This window comes from Pithys albifrons, chromosome 6 (assembly GCF_047495875.1).
Source record: "Pithys albifrons albifrons isolate INPA30051 chromosome 6, PitAlb_v1, whole genome shotgun sequence".
Taxonomy (NCBI): Eukaryota; Metazoa; Chordata; class Aves; order Passeriformes; family Thamnophilidae; genus Pithys; species Pithys albifrons.
Window position 1 is genome coordinate 35,764,889 of NC_092463.1, and position 22,043 is coordinate 35,786,931.

The 22,043-nt window shown below is 47.0% G+C and overlaps 1 protein-coding gene across 5 annotated transcripts in view; it reads right to left on the reverse strand.

Annotated features, from left to right (window-relative positions):
* The window catches only part of SLC8A3 (solute carrier family 8 member A3), a 119,755-nt gene that overhangs the window by 11,800 nt on the left and 85,912 nt on the right, over window positions 1-22,043 (reverse strand). For 3 of the 5 annotated variants that reach the window (XM_071558200.1, XM_071558199.1, XM_071558201.1), the window contains exons 3-4: window positions 13,447-13,553; window positions 2,501-2,518 (exon numbers count right to left, since the gene is read on the reverse strand). In XM_071558200.1, coding sequence (XP_071414301.1) covers window positions 2,501-2,518; window positions 13,447-13,553 — 125 coding nt within the window. Of the gene's footprint in view, window positions 1-2,500; window positions 2,519-11,957; window positions 12,062-13,446; window positions 13,554-22,043 lie in introns of all 5 variants that reach the window. The other 2 variants (XM_071558202.1, XM_071558203.1) reach the window with 2 other exon arrangements.

Sequence of the window (22,043 nt, forward strand, 5' to 3'; positions counted from 1 at the left end):
GAAATACTTTCTTTGATCTGGGTGAATATGTAGAAATTAGCATGTGGAAGTATCTCCCATTTGGACAATTTGTTAGCCCTTTAAAGGTACAGATAACCTGAGCCAAAGAGCTTTCTGCACAGACTTTCAGTGACTTTTGCAAGGATTGGAAAGACCATCAGAGCAGTTCTTCCACTGCTGGCAAAGGCAGGGACAATTGGATTACCTATGCGCTTTGGTGTCGAGTATTTCCCTGTATAAAGAGTATACAGAGAGAGCATTGCCAGTGTCAGAACAGAAGGTTACACACCAGAGAAGTTAAAAAACCCCCAAACCCAGGTTTGACTCTCAAGTCTCTCCACAGCCACCCCATATTATGGTGGTCCTCGGCAGCCTGAACAGCTGGCATTGTACACATGTCCAAGCTTTCAGAAGCTTTGCATGGTCTTGCAAGTCTGGCTCGGAGAGCCCATTTGGAAGAAACAAATGCTGAGCTGAACCTGTGCCCTTCCCAGTTACTTTGCCTTGTGTAAAATCCACAGCCTTGTTTTCCCTGGGAGGGCTCTGCAAGGCCAGGGGGACCAAAGCCAGAATCTCTCATTTCTCTCATGTAAGGGCTTCTGGGACAAGAGAGACATTGTCACTTGGGCTCATCCCTGCTGCACCCATGGCTTCTGCAAAGAAAGGGGGTCACTCCCATGAGTGGGGGCTGTGCCGCTGCTGGCCCTGTGGGGGCTGCCAAAAGGGTGCCATGGGACGGGGAATGCCCCAGAGCTGCAGAGGAGAGCAAGGGCACACAGCTGTTCCAGGGATACAGCTCCAGGAGAGGGGTGCTGCCTGGAAAGAGATGCATGATCTGCTACAGGAAGGAGGGGACAGGAGTGGGACCGACAGATTCCACTGAAATGTTCAATAATGCAGGTTTGTTTTTTTTTTTAACGAAGATTCCTACGTGCCTCTGTAACCTAAATCTAACATGACACGGACTAAACGAGGACGTCACTTCTCTCCCCACTGATTAGTCGTGATTGCTGCTGAGTGACACTCCAGCATGTGCCTGCTTGCTGGCTGGCTGCTGGCTTGAAGCCACGGGTGGAGGCTGAGCACCATGAGCCTGAACCACGGGCAGAACACACATCACATGCACAGAGGGCACCCTGAAGCAGCTCGGCAAGGGGGCACCCCACGGACAACCCCCTCCCCCCACCAGACAGCGAGGAGGCTTTTCCTTATTAACTGAAAAGTAACTTTCCATAGCCGGTGACCAAGTGCTCCAATAACAGCTGCCAAAGCAATCAGGCTGGATCACAACAGAGGGAGGAAAGTTATGTTATATTAATAGAAATTATTTGGTTCCTGGGGTTCTGATCAAATTAGGCAGCTACTGAATTAAAGCAATGAAATTACTGAGAAATAGGCTCTGCCCAACTTACTTCCAGTCCTCCCGGACCTGAAGTGGTAACACAGGAAACTGTCCAAACCGTTCTGAGGAGTTTTCCATAAATACCCTAAGCTGATATTTGGGGAACTGGAGATTTCTGCCTGCCACTAGCAATTTTCTAATTAGTCCAATATCCAATGGGCTCTGGACATCCCTGGCTCAGATTTGGCATCCTCCAAAATGAAGCAGAGACTGAAGCCTGTGTGGCAGATGCTGCTCCTTTGATTTGCAGCACAGCTCAGGCATTATAAATGCTTTCGTTTTCAGCTCTGCTTGCAAACCTGTTGGATTTGAGCTCCTCTCTGCACCCTGCATGCCCGCCCTTACCTTCTAACCAATGTTTCTTCAGTGCAAATTCAACAGTAATCATATCTGGAATTGAAGGAATAATAAAAATACAGGAGGCATCCATTGCACCACAGTGGGATAAAGAGGGACCAGTGTACTGGGGATTTCAGGCAAGGAAGAGGGGCTCAGCATTATTACATATAAAATCCTGACATGGGAGAGGAGATGAGGAGTGAAGAGCCAGAGCTGAAGGTGAGTAGGGAAATGGTGCTGGTGCTTATCATGTCTTGATAGCGCTACCCTGGTGCTGGGTGCACTGCTGGAACACCCCATGATGGGAGATGGAGAGCACATGGGTGCAGGCACTGAGGGATGACGTATGGGTCCTCCATGGGAAAGGGACACCTGCATGGCCTTGCACCTTCACTCACCCCAGACAACATCATCCTGCACCCCAGGAATGTCACCCCCTGCAGAAAAGCCCCATGTACCCCAGCACAACGCAAGCACCAGAGTTGCCCAAAAGGAGAGGCAAGTCACAGCTTTGGACCAGCCCGAGATGCATGTTCTGCTTCCCCTAAACTATGGGGGGAAATCTGGAATATGGAAAATGCTCTTAGATGTCAATCACTGGTTTTTTTCTTTAAGCATTGCTCTTAACTAGTTCCTGCTAGATACAAACACCATAAGCTGGGGTTGTCTACAACACAGCAAACACAAACATGACAGGGTCTGACCAAAGGGATGAAAATAGAGCCAGAGCAGGCAGAGGAAATTAGAAAAAGCACTTACCTTGGGTGAGTAGCAGGGCTGTGGAGAGAGAACATGAGAAAGACAGGGAGAGAAGAAAAAGAGGGAAAAAGTTAATATCCAAGATACAAAAGCTGTTTTGCAGATGAAAATTGTCAGAGAGCAATGGACATGGTGCAAGCCAGAGTGCGAGCTCACCAGGGCTGCGTATTGGGCACAGGCTATGGAGCAGACAGCACAGCAGCAAGATGGAGAGGAGGCTGGTGTGCACCAGTGAGCACCAGAGCACTGGTTCCCCAAAGTCCCTCCCTCCCCCATGCGAAGGCAGAAGGATGGGATGCAGCCAAGGGGTGGCAAGGAGGGAAAGGGAAAGGGGGAAAAGGGGGCAGTTACACTTGCTGTTGGGGCCTGACACAACCCAAACCAACCCAATGGCATGGGAGGTGCCTCAGCTTCAGCCTGGTATGTGTGGTTGTGGGAAAGCTTGGCATAACTGAGGAGTCCCAGTAAAACTGTAGGTTGCTGAGAAGAGAAGGTGGCTAAGGGGTGATGGTCAGACCATTGAGAAGAGCATCATCAGAGAGAGGAATTGGTAAAGTGGATACTGGCCTCCAGTGTCAAACAGGGCAGGGGGTAACACAGCCATGCATCACCCCCCAGGACACCCTGGCTCACCTACAGCTATCTCACACCCCACAGGTACCACTCCCAGGGCCTCAGGGTGCTGAGAGGAGCATAGGCACACATAATCACTGTTCAGGTCCTCTTGGCTCTCTTTGTTGCAAATTGCTGGTCTGCCAGACGGTACTGCATGGACACAGGCTATGCAGTGTCATTGTAGTGGGATGTAGCTGCCTCCCAGGAAATGTGACTGCGTGGTCCTGTGAGACTTGAGGTGGCAGGAAAGGAGGAGAGGGAGGCGAAAGTCCTTCCAAGCAATGATCTTACCCTGACTTTCCATATAGACACAGATCAGCCCAGCCCCCTTGCTGCCTTGGCAAAGCCTCCCTTGTCTTGATTTCCCCACTCCCCAGAGCTGTCACAAAGAAGTATCTGGCTGGATCTCTCTTAGGTGTTACCCACAGAAAGCCAAAGCTTACACCCAAGTGTCAAACTAGCTACAGGAGAGTCCATATAACAAAAAAGCCCAAACATTATTTGAGAGGGGCCAAGCACCAATTCTGTGCCTTATCTTCAACTTCTGCCTGTCCTTCAAACACCAAACCAGTCCCTGAAGCCTTGGTTGCATGTAATGACACTATTGTAATTACTAACACTTATTATCATGCACTTTTAGTCTCAGAAGCTTAAAACTCTGTACAACGACTGAGTCAGTATTAACAGCCCTATTTGACAGATGGCGAAGCAAGCAAAGAGAAGCTAAAGGGAACATTTGCAAACTCAGAAGTGGGCTGGAGTCCAAAAGTGCTAATTTTCCCAGACCTGCTGGTTCAGGCCTCTGAAAAGCAGGCACTTTTATAAAGATGCACCTAATTGTATCTGTGCCATTTGAAAATGATTTCCTAACCAATTTATCAAAGGTCCCACAGTGCATCCATGGCAGAGCCAGGGAAACTAATCCTGAGTTCTGACTCCCAGTCACTTCCTTGCTCCATTGAGCAGCATCCATCAGCACAGCTTTCGTAGCAGTCTGTGGAGAGACATGACGCAGTCAAGATCTTCATCCACCTATCCATCTCCCCCACCTGGAAATATTGTGGGCACTCCAGGAGATCTCCCTTATCCATGTAGGCAGGTAGAAGGTACAGTGAAAGGGGAAGGGGCAATGAAGAAGCTCCTTGCTGAGCATTCCTTATGTTTCAGGGGCAATTCAATTTGAGAGTCAGAAACCTTTGGGGAAACCATTTGTGAATATGTTCTGCAGCACCTACAGTGCCACTGAGCCACAAGAAGCAGTGGGATATTTGCTCTGCTCACACCATCTCCTGTCCTCCAAAGAGCTCTGCTGGGAAGTCTCCAACAGGCTTGTCACTGCCCTGTGTAGCATGAATCTTGAGTCTTCTTGTAGCTCTGTCCTGCTGCAGTTTATGCTGCTCTGTGGCCTCCTCACTATTCCATGTTCTTGTGGTTCTCCAGACAATGTGCAGAAATTTAATTTATCTTTTGTAATTACAGGCATTAGTACAATAGGTCAATTTAGTGTTCAAGTGTAATATAATGAAATATTACTGGGCCCCTAAGCTACTGCAGTTATTAAAAAAAAATCATTGGTTCCTCATGTTTTTTAAAACTGTTACTCTACTACTCTTGGATTTGAGTTTATTTTTCTTCCCCATTTGCTTGTGAGCCTGCAAAAGAACAATTTTTCTCCCTTTCACTTATGATATGATACACGAATATTTGAAGAAGCCTATAAAGCTATGAATGAAACATCAAGAATACAGCACGCAGAGAGTCAAGGGATTATTTTATCTTTATATTTCTGTGTGAGTGCTGTGCATGCAAGCAAGAAAATGATTTCATGGACTAAAGCTTCCTTCCTGCACACACATTTGCTAATGTGCCCTTAGCCCTGACCTGTAATGTTTCCTGACAGCCCATATGGTGTTGCCGTACCTGTACCAGCCTCATTGACGGCCTCCATGCTGTTCCCATCCCATACACCTCCCTCCACTCCCTGCTGCCCAGGCTGCATCCCTCCAGTCCTCTTCAGGGCACCTTTCCCTCTCCTGCACTACTGCTCTGCATATCACGCTCCTTATGAGGCCAAGCCAGGCCACCTCATTGCTGTTGTCATTTCAGGGAGTCTCATAGACTTGACAGGTACTCTTAAAGGGAACTGCAAAAATTAGCTCTGCAGCCAAATCCAAAATAGCAGTCCCAAGAATCCCTTATCTAAACTCTTGCATGGTATGATTGTGTAAAAACACACGTCACTGCAGACAAGGTAGGTGATGCTGACTCTCCCAGAAAGACCCAAAGACTTCAGCTCTGGATTCCAGTCCCTTCTTTACTGGGATTTCTTCACCCTGAAGGCCTGGTTTTTACTAGGTGAAGTCAAAATTGCATGCATGAACTCTGCTTCCCCTGCCACCCCTGAAACTGGTTGGTCTAGGCCTGAATTTTAAAAAGCTGCTAAAAAAGCTATTTACTAATATGCCATTCCATCTGTATGTTTTTGGTGTACTTTGGGGTCAAATCCTACTGTGACATGCATGTTGGTGTGGATTGCAGATCAGGAATTTCATTCCTTCCTGCTTTAACTCTGTTGAAGTCAAAGAGCTTAAACCAAGAGGAACCACACCTGGGACAGGGGAAGACCATCAATCAGACAATTGTGTAGTTTACAACAACCTGATGTGCTGTATGTCCCAGCCTTTTGCTAAATAGAGAAATAATTTTCTCTGCTGTTTACCTCACAGAGATATTGACTCTGCTTCATGCTTTATTCTGGTCTCATTCTTCATTAAATATTTTCTAATCAATGTCCATGAAGACTATGGGAAGCCACTGATAAGATAAGAGGATCCTTGTTAAATGCCTGGGACTTACAGAGCAAGATGAAATGAGAGAGAGGAGGCTGGATTTGGAGGGGACTCTCAGTCACACAGCAGGGCAGTCACAGGAAGCCAAAGGCAAGGAGAACACCCTGCCTGCATCCCCTGCACACCCAAAGGTGACCATGCAGTAACTATATGAACCACAGGCTCAGTTCCCCAAAGAGATAAGGATTCCCCATCTTCCAGATTTTACTGTCCACAGACTCTGCCTCCAGATTTGCTCTCTGAGGTAAGCAAACTGTTTCCCTAAGAGATTGTGAAGAGCTATAAACATGTGGGGTTTTTTTAATAGGCTAAACAAGGCAGAGGTTCTTCTGCAGCATTAACCTGAGTGCTGTTATTATTGAAGTTAACAGCAAAGCTCTTGCCGACTCCAAGAGACTCCTCTCCATCAGGAGAATCAGCAGCATTCAGCTTAATCACAGAGCTGTAAGCAAATCACTAAACCTTCAGGGAATGAAGTAACAGCAATCTAACATTTCTTTGCTATTCCCATCAGCAGCTGATGGAAGAAGGAGTTTCTTAGCATCTGCTGACACTTCAGAAAACTGCAGCATATATTCTCATGTATTGATGCAGCTTATCTTATACAGGCATGGATCTTTGTACCAAGTCACATAACTTCATCAATATTTTGATATAGATAACTTGTTGGATCAATCAAAGCTAGGAATCCTTCTTTCTTCACAGTTTCATCTGTACTCTGCAACTCCCAGCCACATCCTCCCTCTGGAGCACAAAGCTTTCCCATCAGGGACTGACACTCAGTTAAAAGGAAATGTGCTAAGAGATTTGTCGGCACCAGTTGACTCGGTGCTGGGAAGGGCTGAGAGGACTTCAGACAAAATCTTCCCAAGCCGAGTCATGCCAACAAAGTGTTTAATAGTGTTCACCAGCCTTCTGTGCTCCAACTTCCAGCAAAGTTGTATCTTGTGGGAGACATGCTTCTGAAGCAAAACTTTGCATGACGGATATCAGTTTCTTTTACAAAACATAACCCTCAAGACTCAGCCTTCAAGCATCAGCTCTGAGGCTGAATCTCCCACTGCTGTGCCATGAGCTGAATTCTCACAGACTCCCAATTACCCTCATCTAGCATATTTTTCCAAATGTTATTTTCACCATTATCTGCAATCAAGTGAAATCTTCCAAAGTAGCCTCCCTTGCCATTTGGGCTACATCAACACTAAAGTTAACCACAATTTAAGCAGAAGAGCAACTTTAGCCAGGGAAAGCAAAACGATTTTTTCTCATGTAATCCAGGGCTATGGAAAAAGTCTGAAAGCTCCAAAATCATGCTAGGACAGCAGCAAAATCCTTGTTCTGAGTTGTGAGCTGACACAATAGCAGAGCTACCACAAGAGCAAGAGTCAAACCAACAGACAGCATCTTGTCATAAAGGAAAAGACTCATTTCACTGCAGGAATACTTTAAAAAGGTGCTAAAAAAAGGATGGCCAGAAATGTGGTTCAGGGTGCTGGGAGGTTTAAAAGCCCTGCAGTGCTCAGTAAACAGAGATTTAGTTTGCATGACTGCGCATATGGAGGAAAGGTGAGACAAGAAGGATTCAAAGATTAATTTCTTAGAAATGGAGAGGACAAAAAAAGTCAGGGAACTTGGGAAATGGCCAGGAAGATGGAGAAAAGCAACATTTACCAAATTTGTCAAGCAAAGAATATGAGTTTGTTTTGGTTTTCCTCATTTACTTCAATGTAACAAGCTTGCAACAAATGCCATCTTTGCCAGTGCTCTGTGCATCTGATAAGCCCCTACTGATATCGGTATCTCTCTTCATCACAGGCCAGATACCAATCTCAGATCTATTTTCATCTCTTTGAATTATTGGAGCACATCAATAAAAAGAGCTGCAATAGTAAGACTACTTGATGTGATTTGTTTAGATGATCAGAAAGGCTTTGAAAAACTCCAGCTGCAGAAAGTGATGGGTGAAAAAGAACAGATAAGCTGCAAGAAAAATTTTTTATTATAGATGTAGCATTACATAACACAAGTAGATGGTTAGCTCTCCTTAGACAAGGGTTAACAACTGAATGTCCCAAGGCTCAAAACAGCATGGCACTGATACAGCTGGGGGTGAACAGTAAAGAGCAGCATCTGCAGATGATGCAAAATGTTTCAGTTAAAAGCCTGCATCAGTGGCTGTTCTGTGTTTTGCAAGCCCTGATCAACCTGAAGACAGGAATTTGTGTTTGGATCACCACAGGTCCTTTTCTCAATCAAGATGTTTTTTCCTCCAGTAAGATGCCAGCAGGTGCAAATAGCAATAGTGATTGAATGAATTTCATGCTGAGCTCTGGCCCTCACAGAGATTATCCTGGAGACTCCTCTGCCCCACAGCTCTGATCATGGCCAAGGAGAAATCCCCTTGACTGGAAGTGACTGCTTTGTATACAGGTATACAGGACAGCACAAACAACCATATGCAAATCAACCATATGGTAGCAAGCCCTGATCCCACCTGCCGTCCTCCTCCACTGCATGTCTATCAGAAACCACTGCCACCATAGCCAGCAGCAATGCAGGTACCCTTGGGACAGCACACTGGGTCTGAATAGCATGGGGCTTGGGACCAAGTACTGCTTCCCAAAATAAACCATTCAAACTGCGTCAGGCTGGTCTGAAAAGCACATACTAGTCATCCCTGCAGTCAGCTCTGCCATCCATTCAGGGGACATTTCACTCCTGATTTCATCACTGGCACCTAGCTTGTATCCCCAAGGGAAGCTGGAAGCTACTCTTTGCATGGAGAGGTCCCAGGCTGGCTGCAGGCCCTCAGCACAAAAGTATGGTAGTGCAGGCACCACTGCCATGGACTGGCTGTCTCTGCATGACCCAGACTGCAGATTACTTCTGAAGATGGCTGCCACTCATCTGTGACGCCCAGCACTGCCCTGGTCCCAGAGGACCCAGGAGAGATGTTCTGAAGACACTACAAAGAGCTAGCTTTCTGAGAACATCAATACTCTACAGCGCCTTAGGCACAGACTTGGTGGGATACAGCTAAATGGGGAGTAGCAAAAAAATGAGGATACATTGTCAAGAAAACCACATCTTTTGCAGCATTAAAAACAAATGTATGGGTATCCAAAACCCAGAGAGACTCTTCAAAAGTAACCAGGCCTGGACACCCCAAGAGGCAGGAACTGTGCTTTGCCTTCATTGTGTGTGTCACATGGGGGCACATTCATTACCACAACAAAAGCAAGCAAAGTCCCAGCTAGGTGACTGTGGTGTGGGATTTTTCCCACCTGTGGGTACAGGGCAGTGGCAGCACATGCATAGCACTGGGGGGGGGGCTGTTTACACTGCAGTGACTGCGGTGACATTGCAGCCCATGGAGCTGGATCAGTCAGTCATGTGTGTGCTTTGCAATAAATAAACCACCTGAACTCTTTCCCCTGCAATGGCATGATGCTGACAGGAACACATGGGCTGGAGTCAGCAGGAACATCCCTTCCCAATGCTGTGCAGCATGTCACATGATGCCTGAGCATGTGCGCGCTCCTGCATGTCCCGGGCTGCCTCCTCTCTGCCGGGAGCTGGCTGCTCAAGCATGCATTCCGTGAAGCTGCTGGCCACAGCATCTGCTGTTGATTGCTCACAATGCTCTCTATGGGAGAGCCTCACATAGCTCCTTATTCTACATCCCAGGCACAAGGTACACTGATCAGAGATGCCACGGTCGACAGCACTATGGAGCTAGGGATCTTGCTAGATGCCCTGGATTTAGTGTAGCGACTGTGCCACCTTGTGCCAGTAACATTTACAAATGCAATTTAATCCTCCACCTCTTAGATTTTAAAGCACAGTGCACTCACTCTGACTTTTCTCTAATTAGGCCAACTAGGGCTCCGCATCCTCTCCTTGGCATGGTCCATCTGAGGGTGTGCCCTCACCTCCTGGCCTGCAGGCTCTGTGCTGCAGATCACCTAGTCCAGCTCCAATCTCCTCTCTGCCTGTTGCAAATCAGACAGTCCCACTGACTCCAGCTGATGTTGGTATAAATGAGACACATAAGATACAGCAAACTGGCTTCATAGTCCTAATAATAACAACTGAACGACCTTAGGGTGGCCATTTAGGGCCATTTGGATTTTTTTCAAAGACTCATTTTTATTCAGTCAGGTGCAATGTGACTTCCTTCATGGGAAAAAGAAATGCGAGACTTCATAAAACTATCCCAGTCCTGACTCTGTATCCTAAAGGTCATTGTTTAGAAAAGGATGCAGGACTCACAGAGAGCAGACAGCTGAGCACAAAATTCAATGTGATGCTCCAAGCTGCCAAGTGCATAAGCAGGAGAGAGCCAGAGGCCCGTGATTTTCCTCTGGTACCTGCTGAGATAGAGGTAGAAGAGCCATGGATGGGAAGGGGGCACATGTAGAGAGAAGACCCCAGTGTGGTTCTAGGACTGAAGACTTTGATCCAGGACTGAACACTTTGGTTACACAGATTCAAAGAGCTTAATCCCCTTATACATCCAAGAAGAAATCTGAGTGTACTCTGGGTATAGCAAGCAGATACCAACACAGAAGCTGCAGTGATATATAGTTCTTTCATTTGATAGAGAAAGTAGGGAAATGACTAATGGCTACAAGTTGAGGCCAGACAACTTTCACCTAGAAGCCGTGCTCACATCTTTACACTGAAGGGCAGTTGACTACTGGGACATACTCCCATTGGATACGGCAGATTGGTCACTGCTTCTGCTCAAGGGCAGTTGGACTTCAGTGAAACCTGAGGGCCTGTGCTCAACAGAGTAAAATCTGATGCCCCTCACTGCCTCCAGAGTCTGGAGGAGGCAGTCTGATGGCATTAAAACTAAGAGTTTACATATTTTCAACATCCACAAATGCTCTATGGTACTGATGTGCTCATGCAACCTGCAACTATCCTGAACATCCTACAGAGCCATGCACAGGAGCTTGGACTGGCCAGAGGGCAACTGCAGTGCTGGCAAAATCAGAGACAGATAAGTCAACAAGGGAAAGCTGCGCCATGCACGGGCAACTGCCAGATGTCCCATCACCAGCAGCAGCACATGGGAGCAAAAATAAGCCATGGGCACACATATCTGACTCTACTCTGTAACAAACACCCAGAAGGTGGATTTGAATTCCCTTTGGAAAAGTGCCTCTGTTTAAATCTTGGCCCTCCCAGGCCACCCCAAAGCTGTTGAAACCAGTGGCAGGACTCAGTGAGAAAGAAGTCAAACAGATATAGGACAATGACAAAGATATGTGTAGGGAAAGGCACAACTGTAAGTCTGGGGTTATTCCCACTATGATCCTGGTCTGCTGGGAGATCCTAGGTCTCAATGCTGATGAAGTAGGACCTCAGCTCAGGCTCTGTATGACAGACTGTGATTGTCTGTGGCACATCAAAGGAGTTTTTCAGATGGAATATATGAAGAACAATTTAAAAAAAACAAAAAGAAAAAAGTTACCTCACACCTTCCCTCTTCTCCTACGGGCTTTTCACTGCACCTCATAGGGACCCAAGGCAATGCCACTGGAGGCAACAACAGAGGGAAGGACAGGGGGAGTACAGAAGGAGCTGAAGGGGTAGCCATGCATTACACCCTTCTCTTGACTTTCACATTCCCCAAGGTCCTGGCAAAGGAGCAGGAGCAGGGAGAACAGCGAAGGTGCACTCAGAACAAAAAACAGATCCAAACAAGGAAACTCAATCAAAATAATACAGCCTCTGAGGCTCAAGCATTGCACGAAAGGAGGATCAGAAGTAAGCTGAGCTCTAAAAGGCAGAGATGACACCGAAACAGAGTGAGAGCAAGAATACAGGAGGGCAGGGAGTAAAAGTCAATCCCTTTACAGGAGGAGGAGGAGAAAAGGAGGAAGGGTAAGGAGGAGAAAGAAGATTATATTTTCTGGATTTGGGGTTTGAATACTTGACTATGATTTTTTCTTTTTTCATTTTTTTCATAAAGGATCTCACACCTGATATTCCTCGTTCCATCCATTGCGGTTCACCAAGGGCAATGAAGAAATTCTCCTGCCTTTCGTATTCCTCCTCATCTACTATCTTAACCCTTATGGTCTTCCTGTAGGGACAACAAGAGAGACAACCATGTACAGCAGGTCGGCTGGCTGGTGGCAAGGCAGCAGCAGCAGCAGCAGCAGCAGTGGCAGCGTGGGCTCCTGGCACGCAGCCCCTTCCCCGCTGGGGCGTGTGCATCGGCCTGCCTGTCGCACACGGGCATCTGGCACAGCTGCTCCTTGGACAGCGGGAGGGTGTTAGGGTTAGAGAGGGCTGGCAAGGGAGTGAGGAGGGAGGGGAAAGGGGAGGAGGACCTTGCTGATGGTTAGTGGAAGGCAACTTCTGCAGCGCATTTTTTTTCAGTGTCACATGGTAATGGAAAGGGTATTGGCTGCCTGAAAATCACCAGGGACCACCACCCTGAGGTACCCCCTGTGTTTAAGCTGGAAGAACAATTGTTTCTCACAATTAATAATAAATACAATAATAATATCCTCAGAATTAATAATAAATCTGCAGGGACTCTGCACTGGGAGCCTGAATGGGAAGAGAGAGACACATTCCCCAGTGGGGTGAGGTAGGTCTCTGCCAGTGGGCTACAGCTCTGTCAGCTGCAAAGGACACGGATAATACTAACTTCCTTTTTTAAAATGACACATCTTACTGCTTTTTGTCCTTGATTGTATCTATCTCTTCTTCCTGATCTCCTCCCCAAGTGAGGACACAGCCTTCCCAGGGAGTGGACAGCTTTGCTGGGACCTTACAGGGGACAAAATGGGACTAAAATGCCTCTGAAGCTCAAAAGGAAATGCCGTGGGCACTGGAGTGGGGCTGGCCTCTGCCCCCGATGCCAGCTCACCTGGCTCCCTCCAGTATCGCTGCAATGCACACAGCTGCTGTGAGCCCCCAGGCAAACCAAAGCGGGCCATCAGCTCCTCCTTGAGATCCTGCTCCCAGAATGGCACTGCAGCAACCAGACCAGGGGTTCCACAGCCCTTGGCCTTTGCAGAAGTTATAAAGCTGCTTCTCTGCCAGGCCTCAATTCCTGTCTTTTTCTAACACAGGTCTGATCTGAATAATTCACAGGACCAGAGCTGGGCCATGATCTCCTGAGATGCTGGATGTGTTTCTGACACTACAAAATTTGCTTCAGCCATTCAGTGGGGATGGCAGAAGGTCCTCTCAAGTCACCACAGAAATATGGGCAAGCAGGACTGCTCTCCATCCTTCTCTGTTTACGCCTCTCACCATGTTGCCTCTCCCCCCAGCAACACTCCCCATGCCACTCCACGGGTACCATATGACACAGTGTGCGCACACAGCAGTGTTTAGGGCAGAGCAGTTGGAGACAGAGAGACATCAGAGGAACAGGAGGAGAAAAGGAGGAAGAAGATGGAAGAGAGGAGGAAAGAAGAACGTTAATGTTAGTCTGCAGGGCCAGTACTACACCTTTCTGTAAACTCATATCCACCATGCGGGGGCTCATCAGCTCAATGAAGAAATTCTTGGTTTTTTCATACTCCTCATCATCAATTACCTTGATGTGAACTGTTTTGCTGTGGATGGAAAAATAATAAGGGTCATAAAAGGGAGAGGGGAACAGAGAAGCAAAAGTGGAGGAGGGAAGGAGTTAAATGGGTACATTAGAGAGTCAAAGTTTTCTCACCCACTGAACAAGCTCAACTAGGCCCTTAAGAAAGGCTAAAGCCACACTTCTGCAAGTGACACTGGCCAATTTTCTGTTTAACTCAAAGGCAGGATGGCAGGCCACATTGTGCAAAGTGAAGTTAGACAAAAACAACTGATCCCCGCAAACTGGCTCAGGGCGCAGCCTGTGGGCAGTGAGATCTGATGGCCAGCAGAGAAGCAGGCTTCCCTCACTCTGCTACCCCTGCACACAAACACACACACACTCACTCACACACACTCAACAGAAGACACACAAGCACTCACACCCCACAGGCAACACCTGCTGGCCTGGCAGACACCTGCTGGCCCCACAGGTGATGGGGAACCCTGCAACCTGCTGCTCTGATGTCATTCACATCAGAGGGAACTCTAGGTGATGCAAGTTCCTCAGCTGCCAAAGGGACAGTTCCAGCAGCCTGCTCTAAGAAGTGCTGGCTGCTGGAGCAGCCAGGCAGCACATTCGTTCTCTCTCCTTTGGCAAATTTCTTACAAGTTCTTGAAGCATTTTGCAGGAAAATAAGAGCCCACTGTGCCACAGTTTCCTTCACAACAAATACGTGCCTTATGCAGAGGTTACTGCCCCGCAGCTTTCACACCCAAAGAGAACAAGGGAAGTGACTCAAAAGGCTCATTGCCTCCTTATAGCCAGGGATGCACTGATTGTTGCAGGCTAAAAATGACCCCTGTGCTCCCCTCACTTTCCCGGCGGCTACAAGGCTTCATCCCTCACTCATGACTGAAGAGATTGGTACTTTGATTCTGAGTTCATCTCATACCCTCTTAAATACAACATTGTCTGCACACGCAACTGCTCTGAATGGGCATACACTTTTCATCTTGAGGCTCCTGGACTTCCAGTTGGCCACAGCTGCAAGCTGGAACTGCATTTTTTAAAACCAAAAGTCAGTTCCACATAAGAAGCATTCCCCTTACCCCAAAACAATAACCCCAAGAGCCACCAGGCCAGCTGTCCCTCCTACAAGTGAATGGCCATCCACTTCCCACATGTGCCCACACATAGCCCTGTGGCTGTGACCTCCCCTTCCTTCCTGCTTATCCTTAACATTCATATCAGCCTCAGGTTATGTTGTGCACAGTCTTGACTGGGGATGGGAAGGAGGAGGAAAGCAATCTTAGAGTCTGGAAAAATAGCCCCAAGCTTCAAATCTGTATGTGCCTCAGCCTGTAGCCCTTGATGTTAAATATAGCCAGTATCTTTGATCCCACAGTGCTTCAGAGAATAAGCGGTCCAGCACTGCATCCTGGAGATCTGCGATCCCCATCCTGGGGATGCTGCCACTCCCGGCAGCCTCCTGAAAAATCAACATTTCACAACAGAGAATAGGAGAACTGTTCAATTGTCATCCCTTCAGCTTGCATTTCTACTGATATCATTAATGACCACAAAAGTATTTGGTCATCCTACAATTTGACCCCCTAGTTGCAACTGCTCCTGCACTCTTACTCTGGTTTTGATCTTGGTCTCAAACCTTGTCTTTCTAATGACGGCATATAGGATAGGACAACCTCTGCCATATCCATCAGTGCAGGAATATGCAGGAAAAATCTCCTTTAATTCATCTTTCTCAGCTAAATTATCTTTACTTTTGCCAGTGCTTGCTCTACCTATACCCTGTGCCAATGCCAGCAAGCCTACTTTCCCTTCTATAGACCCTTTCAATCTCTGCTAATCCAGCCTGAAAGATGTAGGATTTGATATGGTACATCTCTGGTGTAAATGTTGCCACACTGCTAAGATTTCATCATGATGATTTTGTTGCAATTTTGTTGAAGAGGTTGAATTTGGCTTTTGAACTAGGTGTTGTCTGGGCCCGTGATACTTTGCACAGCTTGTTCAATTTGCTGAGTTAAACCTACAGCTGATTCATAGCTCTGATCTTTTCCTTGCTCATTACTACAAAACAGAAGGTGGGATTTTCAAAAGCCGACAGTGCTTCCTGAACGTGGGTTGCTTTTAAAAATCCTGTTTGTAAGTACCATTGCTTATGTTTTTTTCCATTCTAGGAGCTTCAAAATACTCAGTATTCCTTGTCCACAAAAATCTGGAAAAAACACCTCAGACCATGTTTCCTTTGAGCCTTCTAAGGTATTGCAATGAAGCTATTCTAAGGCTTTATGCAATTAATATTACGCATGCATACCATCTGAGTTTGTTTTCATACAACAGCCTTCCTTCCTTCCTTCCTTCCTTCCTTCCTTCCTTCCTTCCTTCCTTCCTTCCTTCCTTCCTTCCTTCCTTCCTTCCTTCCTTCCTTCCTTCCTGCCTTCCTGCCTTCCTGCCTTCCTGCCTTCCTGCCTTCCTGCCTTCCTGCCTTCCTGCCTTCCTGCCTTCCTGCCTGCCTTCCTGCCTGCCTGCCTTCACTGTGAACTGAAGAATTAATGAATCACTGCATGCACGTTTTGGTAAGTATAGAGAGCTCTATATAGTCTGCTAAGTAGTTCCACATTGGTGACACTTCCTTAGTCTTTTTTAATATAAAAACAACAACAACAACAAAAGAAATACAAAAACAGTTAAGAAAGAGAAAGAACGCATTCTGGGGATCCCTACAGGCTAGCATGTTAAAATGCTGGCTTTGCAAAAGCAGGTCCCCTTGGGTCAGGAATGCAAGAGTGCAAACCTTCTGGAGTCCTAGACCAGCTCAGCTCTGCTGCAGACTGGACCATTACCACACTCAAGCCTTATGTGACGTTTCAAAAAAGAGAGTCTGAATTTGGTGATCAATCCAGTAAATTCTTGGTTTTCTCTTTTGCTACAAGCCGTGAAGGAGAAAAGGACCTTTTACACATATCTGAAACAACAGGGGAGGAACAGACCAAAGCCACGCAGGTGCCCTCTCACCCCATCTGACTGAATCCCAAAAGAGGTGGTATCAACCTCTGCCACTTTGTTGAGAGATGGTGAGTGCTGAGCAGGTCTTCCACACTGTTAAAGCTTTGGGGACCCAGAGCAGGAGCCCAGAGGTGTGGCCCATGTGGCTTAGGGTCGTGGGTGGTGTGGGATGGGGATGATGAGAGCCAAACTGCCCACTCTTGCTCCAGAGCCAGCACATTACCAGACCTCCTTGTGCAAGGAGGAACAGAGCAGAGGAGAAGTTGGCAGTGACAGGGGAAGGTGGGTGAGGGCTCACAGACCCAGTGCCACATAATGGGGAATGGTTAACCTTTCACTGGGATTTTGTGGCAGAGGGAAGAGCAGAATCCCTGCTCCCAGGCTGCTCTGCAGACTGCACAGATGGCGGCAAGGGGCTAGGCTTGCTACCATGAGGGGAAGTGCCTTTCTCTCAGCTGGCTTGCTGCTCCCATGACTGTCACTGCAGAAAGGTCAGGGCTGACAGAAGGGGGTTATGGGGCCCATCAGGCCACCCCACCCAGCCCAAAGTGGCTGGTGAGGGCTGCCCTTTTCCAGGCTCTGCAACTTCCCTGCCCACTGGGAGCATCTTGCTCCTCTCCAGGGCTATGAAAGCAACTGTAACTACAGCTGCATCCTGAGCTGTCATAAATTGTCTGGAGGCCAAAACATAGACTGCTCCCGCACAATCTCATCTCTTACCTGCAGCCACATTGAGAGCTGCCTCCTCAGAAAGCATGAAGAGTGGAGGAGATGGATGGAGAGAAGGGCTGGAGTGTAACACTGCCCCAGGAAGACATGATGTTAATGTGAGATGTGACAGAAGGACACCGAGAGGCAGAGTGTGAGCGAGCGGGAGGCTTGGGAACATTTTGCTGTGAGAACATCGTGACAGCTTCTTGAAATTAATGGAGGCAGAGGCGGGCACAAGAGGAGGTGGGCAGTGCAGTAGCCCTGATGGGCACACTCACCACAATGGGAAGCAAGGAGTCTGAAGCCTACCTTGCTCAGCTGAGCAGCTTTCACTCCCCAGCCTTTGGCTGCCTCACATGGGAAAAGCAGGAGACTTTCCAGACTTCCCCTTTCTCTCTTGACATCTTGATTGTGGCCAAAACATACCTCATACAGCCCAAAAGCAGCAAACAACAGAGACCATCCAAAGGCCTCAAGGAGCCACTGTGCAAATCACAAAGCCCCACCGCCAGCACCAAGCCACAGCATAGTCCAATCTCAGCCCCTGCACGAGTACAGTAATGGGAAGAGCTCTTTAATTCTTGGTGGTGTTTTCAGCAGACTGAGCAATGCCTGGAATTTGGGCTGTGACACAGCCAGGGAAGCCAAAAGCCAGCACTCCTAAGGAACAGCAGGCCATACAGAAGTCAGGGTGGCTGCTCTCTTCCCTCTTTTTCTCTGAGGTCATTACAAGCTGCCACCAATAGCCCTCAGATGATGGCAGTCCAGCCTCTCCTTTCAACATGCACTTAGAAACAACTATTGGTTTTAAAAGTTAGGGAAGGAAAAGCTTCTCTGGGGAGCAATATTAAGAATGAGATTTCCCTGAGTAAGCAACAGAAGATTAAATGAATAGACATCGATCTTCTCCTAAAGGACTTTGTGCACATGATGTTGCTAAATTTCGCATTTGGGAAGTACAGAGGATAATCTATAGAATCATTTTATTTGACAACATGTCCACTTCCAACACATAAGGCAAAAACTGGATGGTTATTTGATTAATGTGCTAGAAAATATTGAGTATCTCTCTGTGTGGACACTCTCATTTGCAGGAATTATTGCCAGGAAGGTTAAAAGGATGTGTCTATGTGACTTTGGAATGTGAAAGAAAGCTCAGCTCTAAAAACAGTGCAAGTCAGGAGATGTCACATAGTGTATACCATTGAAACAGGCAGGGCTGTGCAAGGGCAGAACTTACAGTCCTTGGTGGGATGCTGTTAGCCAGGATGAAAAGTAGCCAGGACAGGAAGGTAAACATCCCTGGGGCAGTGAGATGTAATGGGACATCTTCAGTAACTCATTATGTGAATCACTAGTGCATACACCTTGGGTCAAGCCACTGTGTTCTTGAAGCATCTTGATGTAGCCAAATCCTCATCTGATTTGCAGTGGGTCAAGGTCCCTGCAGCATGAAGTTCAAAGCATATAGTACCAGTCTGACTCCTTCCCAGAGCTCTGCACTGGGTTGGGTTTTCAATGTGAAGCTATGGACAGGACTGCTTTGCTCTGCTAGAAGACCATATGGAGAAGTCATAGACTCACAGAGTTGCAGTTGAAAGAGACCCACCAGAATAATCAAGTCCAACTCCTGGCCTGATGCAGGACACCCAAAGAATGACACCATGTGCCTGAAAGCATTGGTGCTGTGACCACTTCCCCAAGAAGCCTGTTCCAGTGTCCAATCACCCTGTGGGTGAAAAACTTTTTCCTGATATCCAACATAAACCTCCTCTGACTCAGCTTCATGCTATTTCCTTGAGTCCTGTCACTGGTCACAGGAGTGAAGAGATCTGTACCTGCCCCTCCTCTTACCCTCATGAGGGTGCCGAAGATTGCAAAGAGGTCCCTCCTCAGTCTCCTCCAGGCTGAACAAACCAAGTGACCTCAGCTGCAACTCATACAGCTTCCCCTCCAGACCCTTCACCATCCTTGTGGCCCTCCTTTGGATGTTCTCTAATAGCTCAATGACTTTTTTATATTTTGGTGCCCCAAACTGTATACAGTACTTAAGGTGAGTCCACACCAGTGCAGACTAAAGTGGGAAAATCCCCTCCCTTGACTGGCTGCTGATGCTGTACATTTGAGGCTAACCAGAGGGAATTAAATAAGGCTATGAATAGTGGGGATCTGTCTTTGCTGAGTTCACTAGGAGGTGGGTATTTAACGGGGCAATGTGACAGTGCTCATAGAAAAGGTGAAGATGTCAGCAAGAGAAGCCCTGATTTGATGGACATGGTCACATGGAGCTGTTCATCAAGTAACCCAGAGTAACTAACATCCATTTTGAAGCAAAGAATTATGATGTAGCACAGCACAGACAAAGACAGGAGGTGTTTGAGGGGTAGAACCATTAGATCTGAAAGCAGATTCAGTAAACTCACCAAGAAGATGCTGAGTCACCTTACTTTCAATAGGAAATCATGGTAATTTAGGAACCTATCCAGATTATGACCAAGACAGGCAGGTTGGGATCAAGCTCATGTTCATGAAAGATTTTTTGGCTTTCATGAGGATTGTGGAAGGACAAACAGGTTTTCAAGCATCTACCTGCAGCCACTGGCAATGGTTGCAGTTTGTTCTAGCAGAAAGGTCAGAAATGAAGGCCCCTTTAAGGTCAGATTAGATGCTGGTACCAATTAACTAAGCAGATATCAAAACAATAGATGAACTGTCAGAAAAGAGTTTCAAGCAGATCATTGATGTGCAAGTTGCTGATGTTTGAGTTACAGAAGAATTGGTGCTAGTACAGAAGCTGGAGACAAGCCATTGCAGGCTGGTTTCCAGGAACTGGCTGTGTTGTTCATGAGGACCTTGGATGAGCAGCTGTGCAATGCAAGAGTCATCCCACTTTGTATAGCAAGAACATGGGGGATAGCCCAACAGTCTCAATAACAGGCCAGTTGGGTATAAAGTACCATAGACAGAAGCCATCCCCAGAAATTGAGTTTTTTTCACTTTTGTCTTCAAGTTGGATTGTGGGATAACCAGATAGTAACTAGTTGTCTTATAATTCAAATCAGCTGATATCATTAAAATAAGGTTCTTTGCAGTGCCAGTGACTATATGACCTACATATTTCTCCTGGCAAGCCTGAAAACATACAAGCAAGTCAGTTGATACTTCCATACTTCTATATCCATGCAGTGCTTGTGATCCGTATTTCTCACAGGAACTTGACAGGGAACAGTCCCTACTGGCTTTGAACTCCTCACATGGAAGATGCTACAGTGACACAGCCAGAAAGAAGGTGAGGGAAGAGAGCAGAGAGAGACTGAAGTGGTGGTAGAAGCATCATTTGCTCATATGAGTATCAACTTGTTTTGCTTCATCTGATGCAGTTCCCATTTGAAGGGAGCTGTGCCCTTCTGTAGGGCACCTCTTCTTCCTTGCTAAAGTTGCATTACATCATTAGGGAACCAAAAGACCTCAGAAAATAGGTTGGCAAGCAACTGCTATCACCTGCCTCTGGACAGAGCCATTCCCACCCAGTCATTCCTGACAGGTAGGTATTTGCCCAGCTGCTTTTTGAAAGCCACGTAGCAAAGATGGTCTTCTGGACAAGCTTTCCTCATATTTCAAACCTTTATTCCTAGAAAGTCCTTTGTAATGTCCACCCAGTCTGACAAGGTGGGAGCAGGAAGAAGTCTTTGGCACGACCCCCTGGAGTGGCTCCCTGTGCCCCTGCTGTCCTTCCCACACAGGCAGGGTCTGGGACTGGCCCAGGTGGCCTAGAGTCAAAGTGACCTTCTGCAAGCCCCTATCCTGCCACACATGCAGCACATGAGGGACCTTTGCTCCACTCCTGCAAGGCTCAGGGCCAGAAACATCCAGTTCTGCTACAGAAGGCTACAAGGGAGGGGGAAAAAGGTCCAACAAAGAAGACACTGTGCAAGTAGTGGGTGTACCTTGAGGTGGAGACAATGACCCCAGTTCAAAACCTGTGTGCCCCTTCATGCCCATCTCCCAGGACTGTGCAGGACTCCATGCAGGACCACCAAAAGCTCAAGGGCTCTGCCTGGCTGGCTGTTAGCTGTGTTCTTTGTTCACATCACACCAGACCTCCATAAGGGATTAAGGAGGAAATATTGACACAGAAAGGCATCTTCCTTTTGTGTATTCCTCACGTAATCTTGGCTAATTAGTAAATTGGTCATGTTTCAATTAGAACTATTGAAAATGCTTTAGTAGCTGACACGTGATAATAAAGGGACATAGCAAAGACTAAAAACCTTACTTTTTAAAGTCTTGACTTGTACTAGAAAACTTCGAAGTGTTACCAGTAAAAGATTTGTAGTGATAGGTGGTAAAAAGATAAATCCAAATTAAAAAAAAATTGCCTAACTGTTACGGTTCCTCCATCCTGGATGACAACCCTAAAGGGGTCACTTTGTGTTTCTGGCCATCTTCATTTTTCAGTTTGTGCCTGTTTGCACAGCAGCCCAGCCCTCACTTCCCACTGCCACCCAACACTGCAACGAGGTATGAAATGCTACCAACTTCACATCACGCTATTTCACACCTACTTTGTACCAGTGCAAATAACTGTACCAGCAATGAGAAATCAGAGCTGCTAAGTTGCAAGTGAGCCTATTAAGCATTTCCATGCCTTGCAAAAAAATCTTTAAATATTTGATATGTTATTCAGGGCAACTCAAGAGATGTGGTATATCCATGTGTCAGCCATGGGAATCAACACCTAGTGAAGGGCAAATGTCTCACACTCAACTTGGAAGCCCTGAAGAGCTGGAAA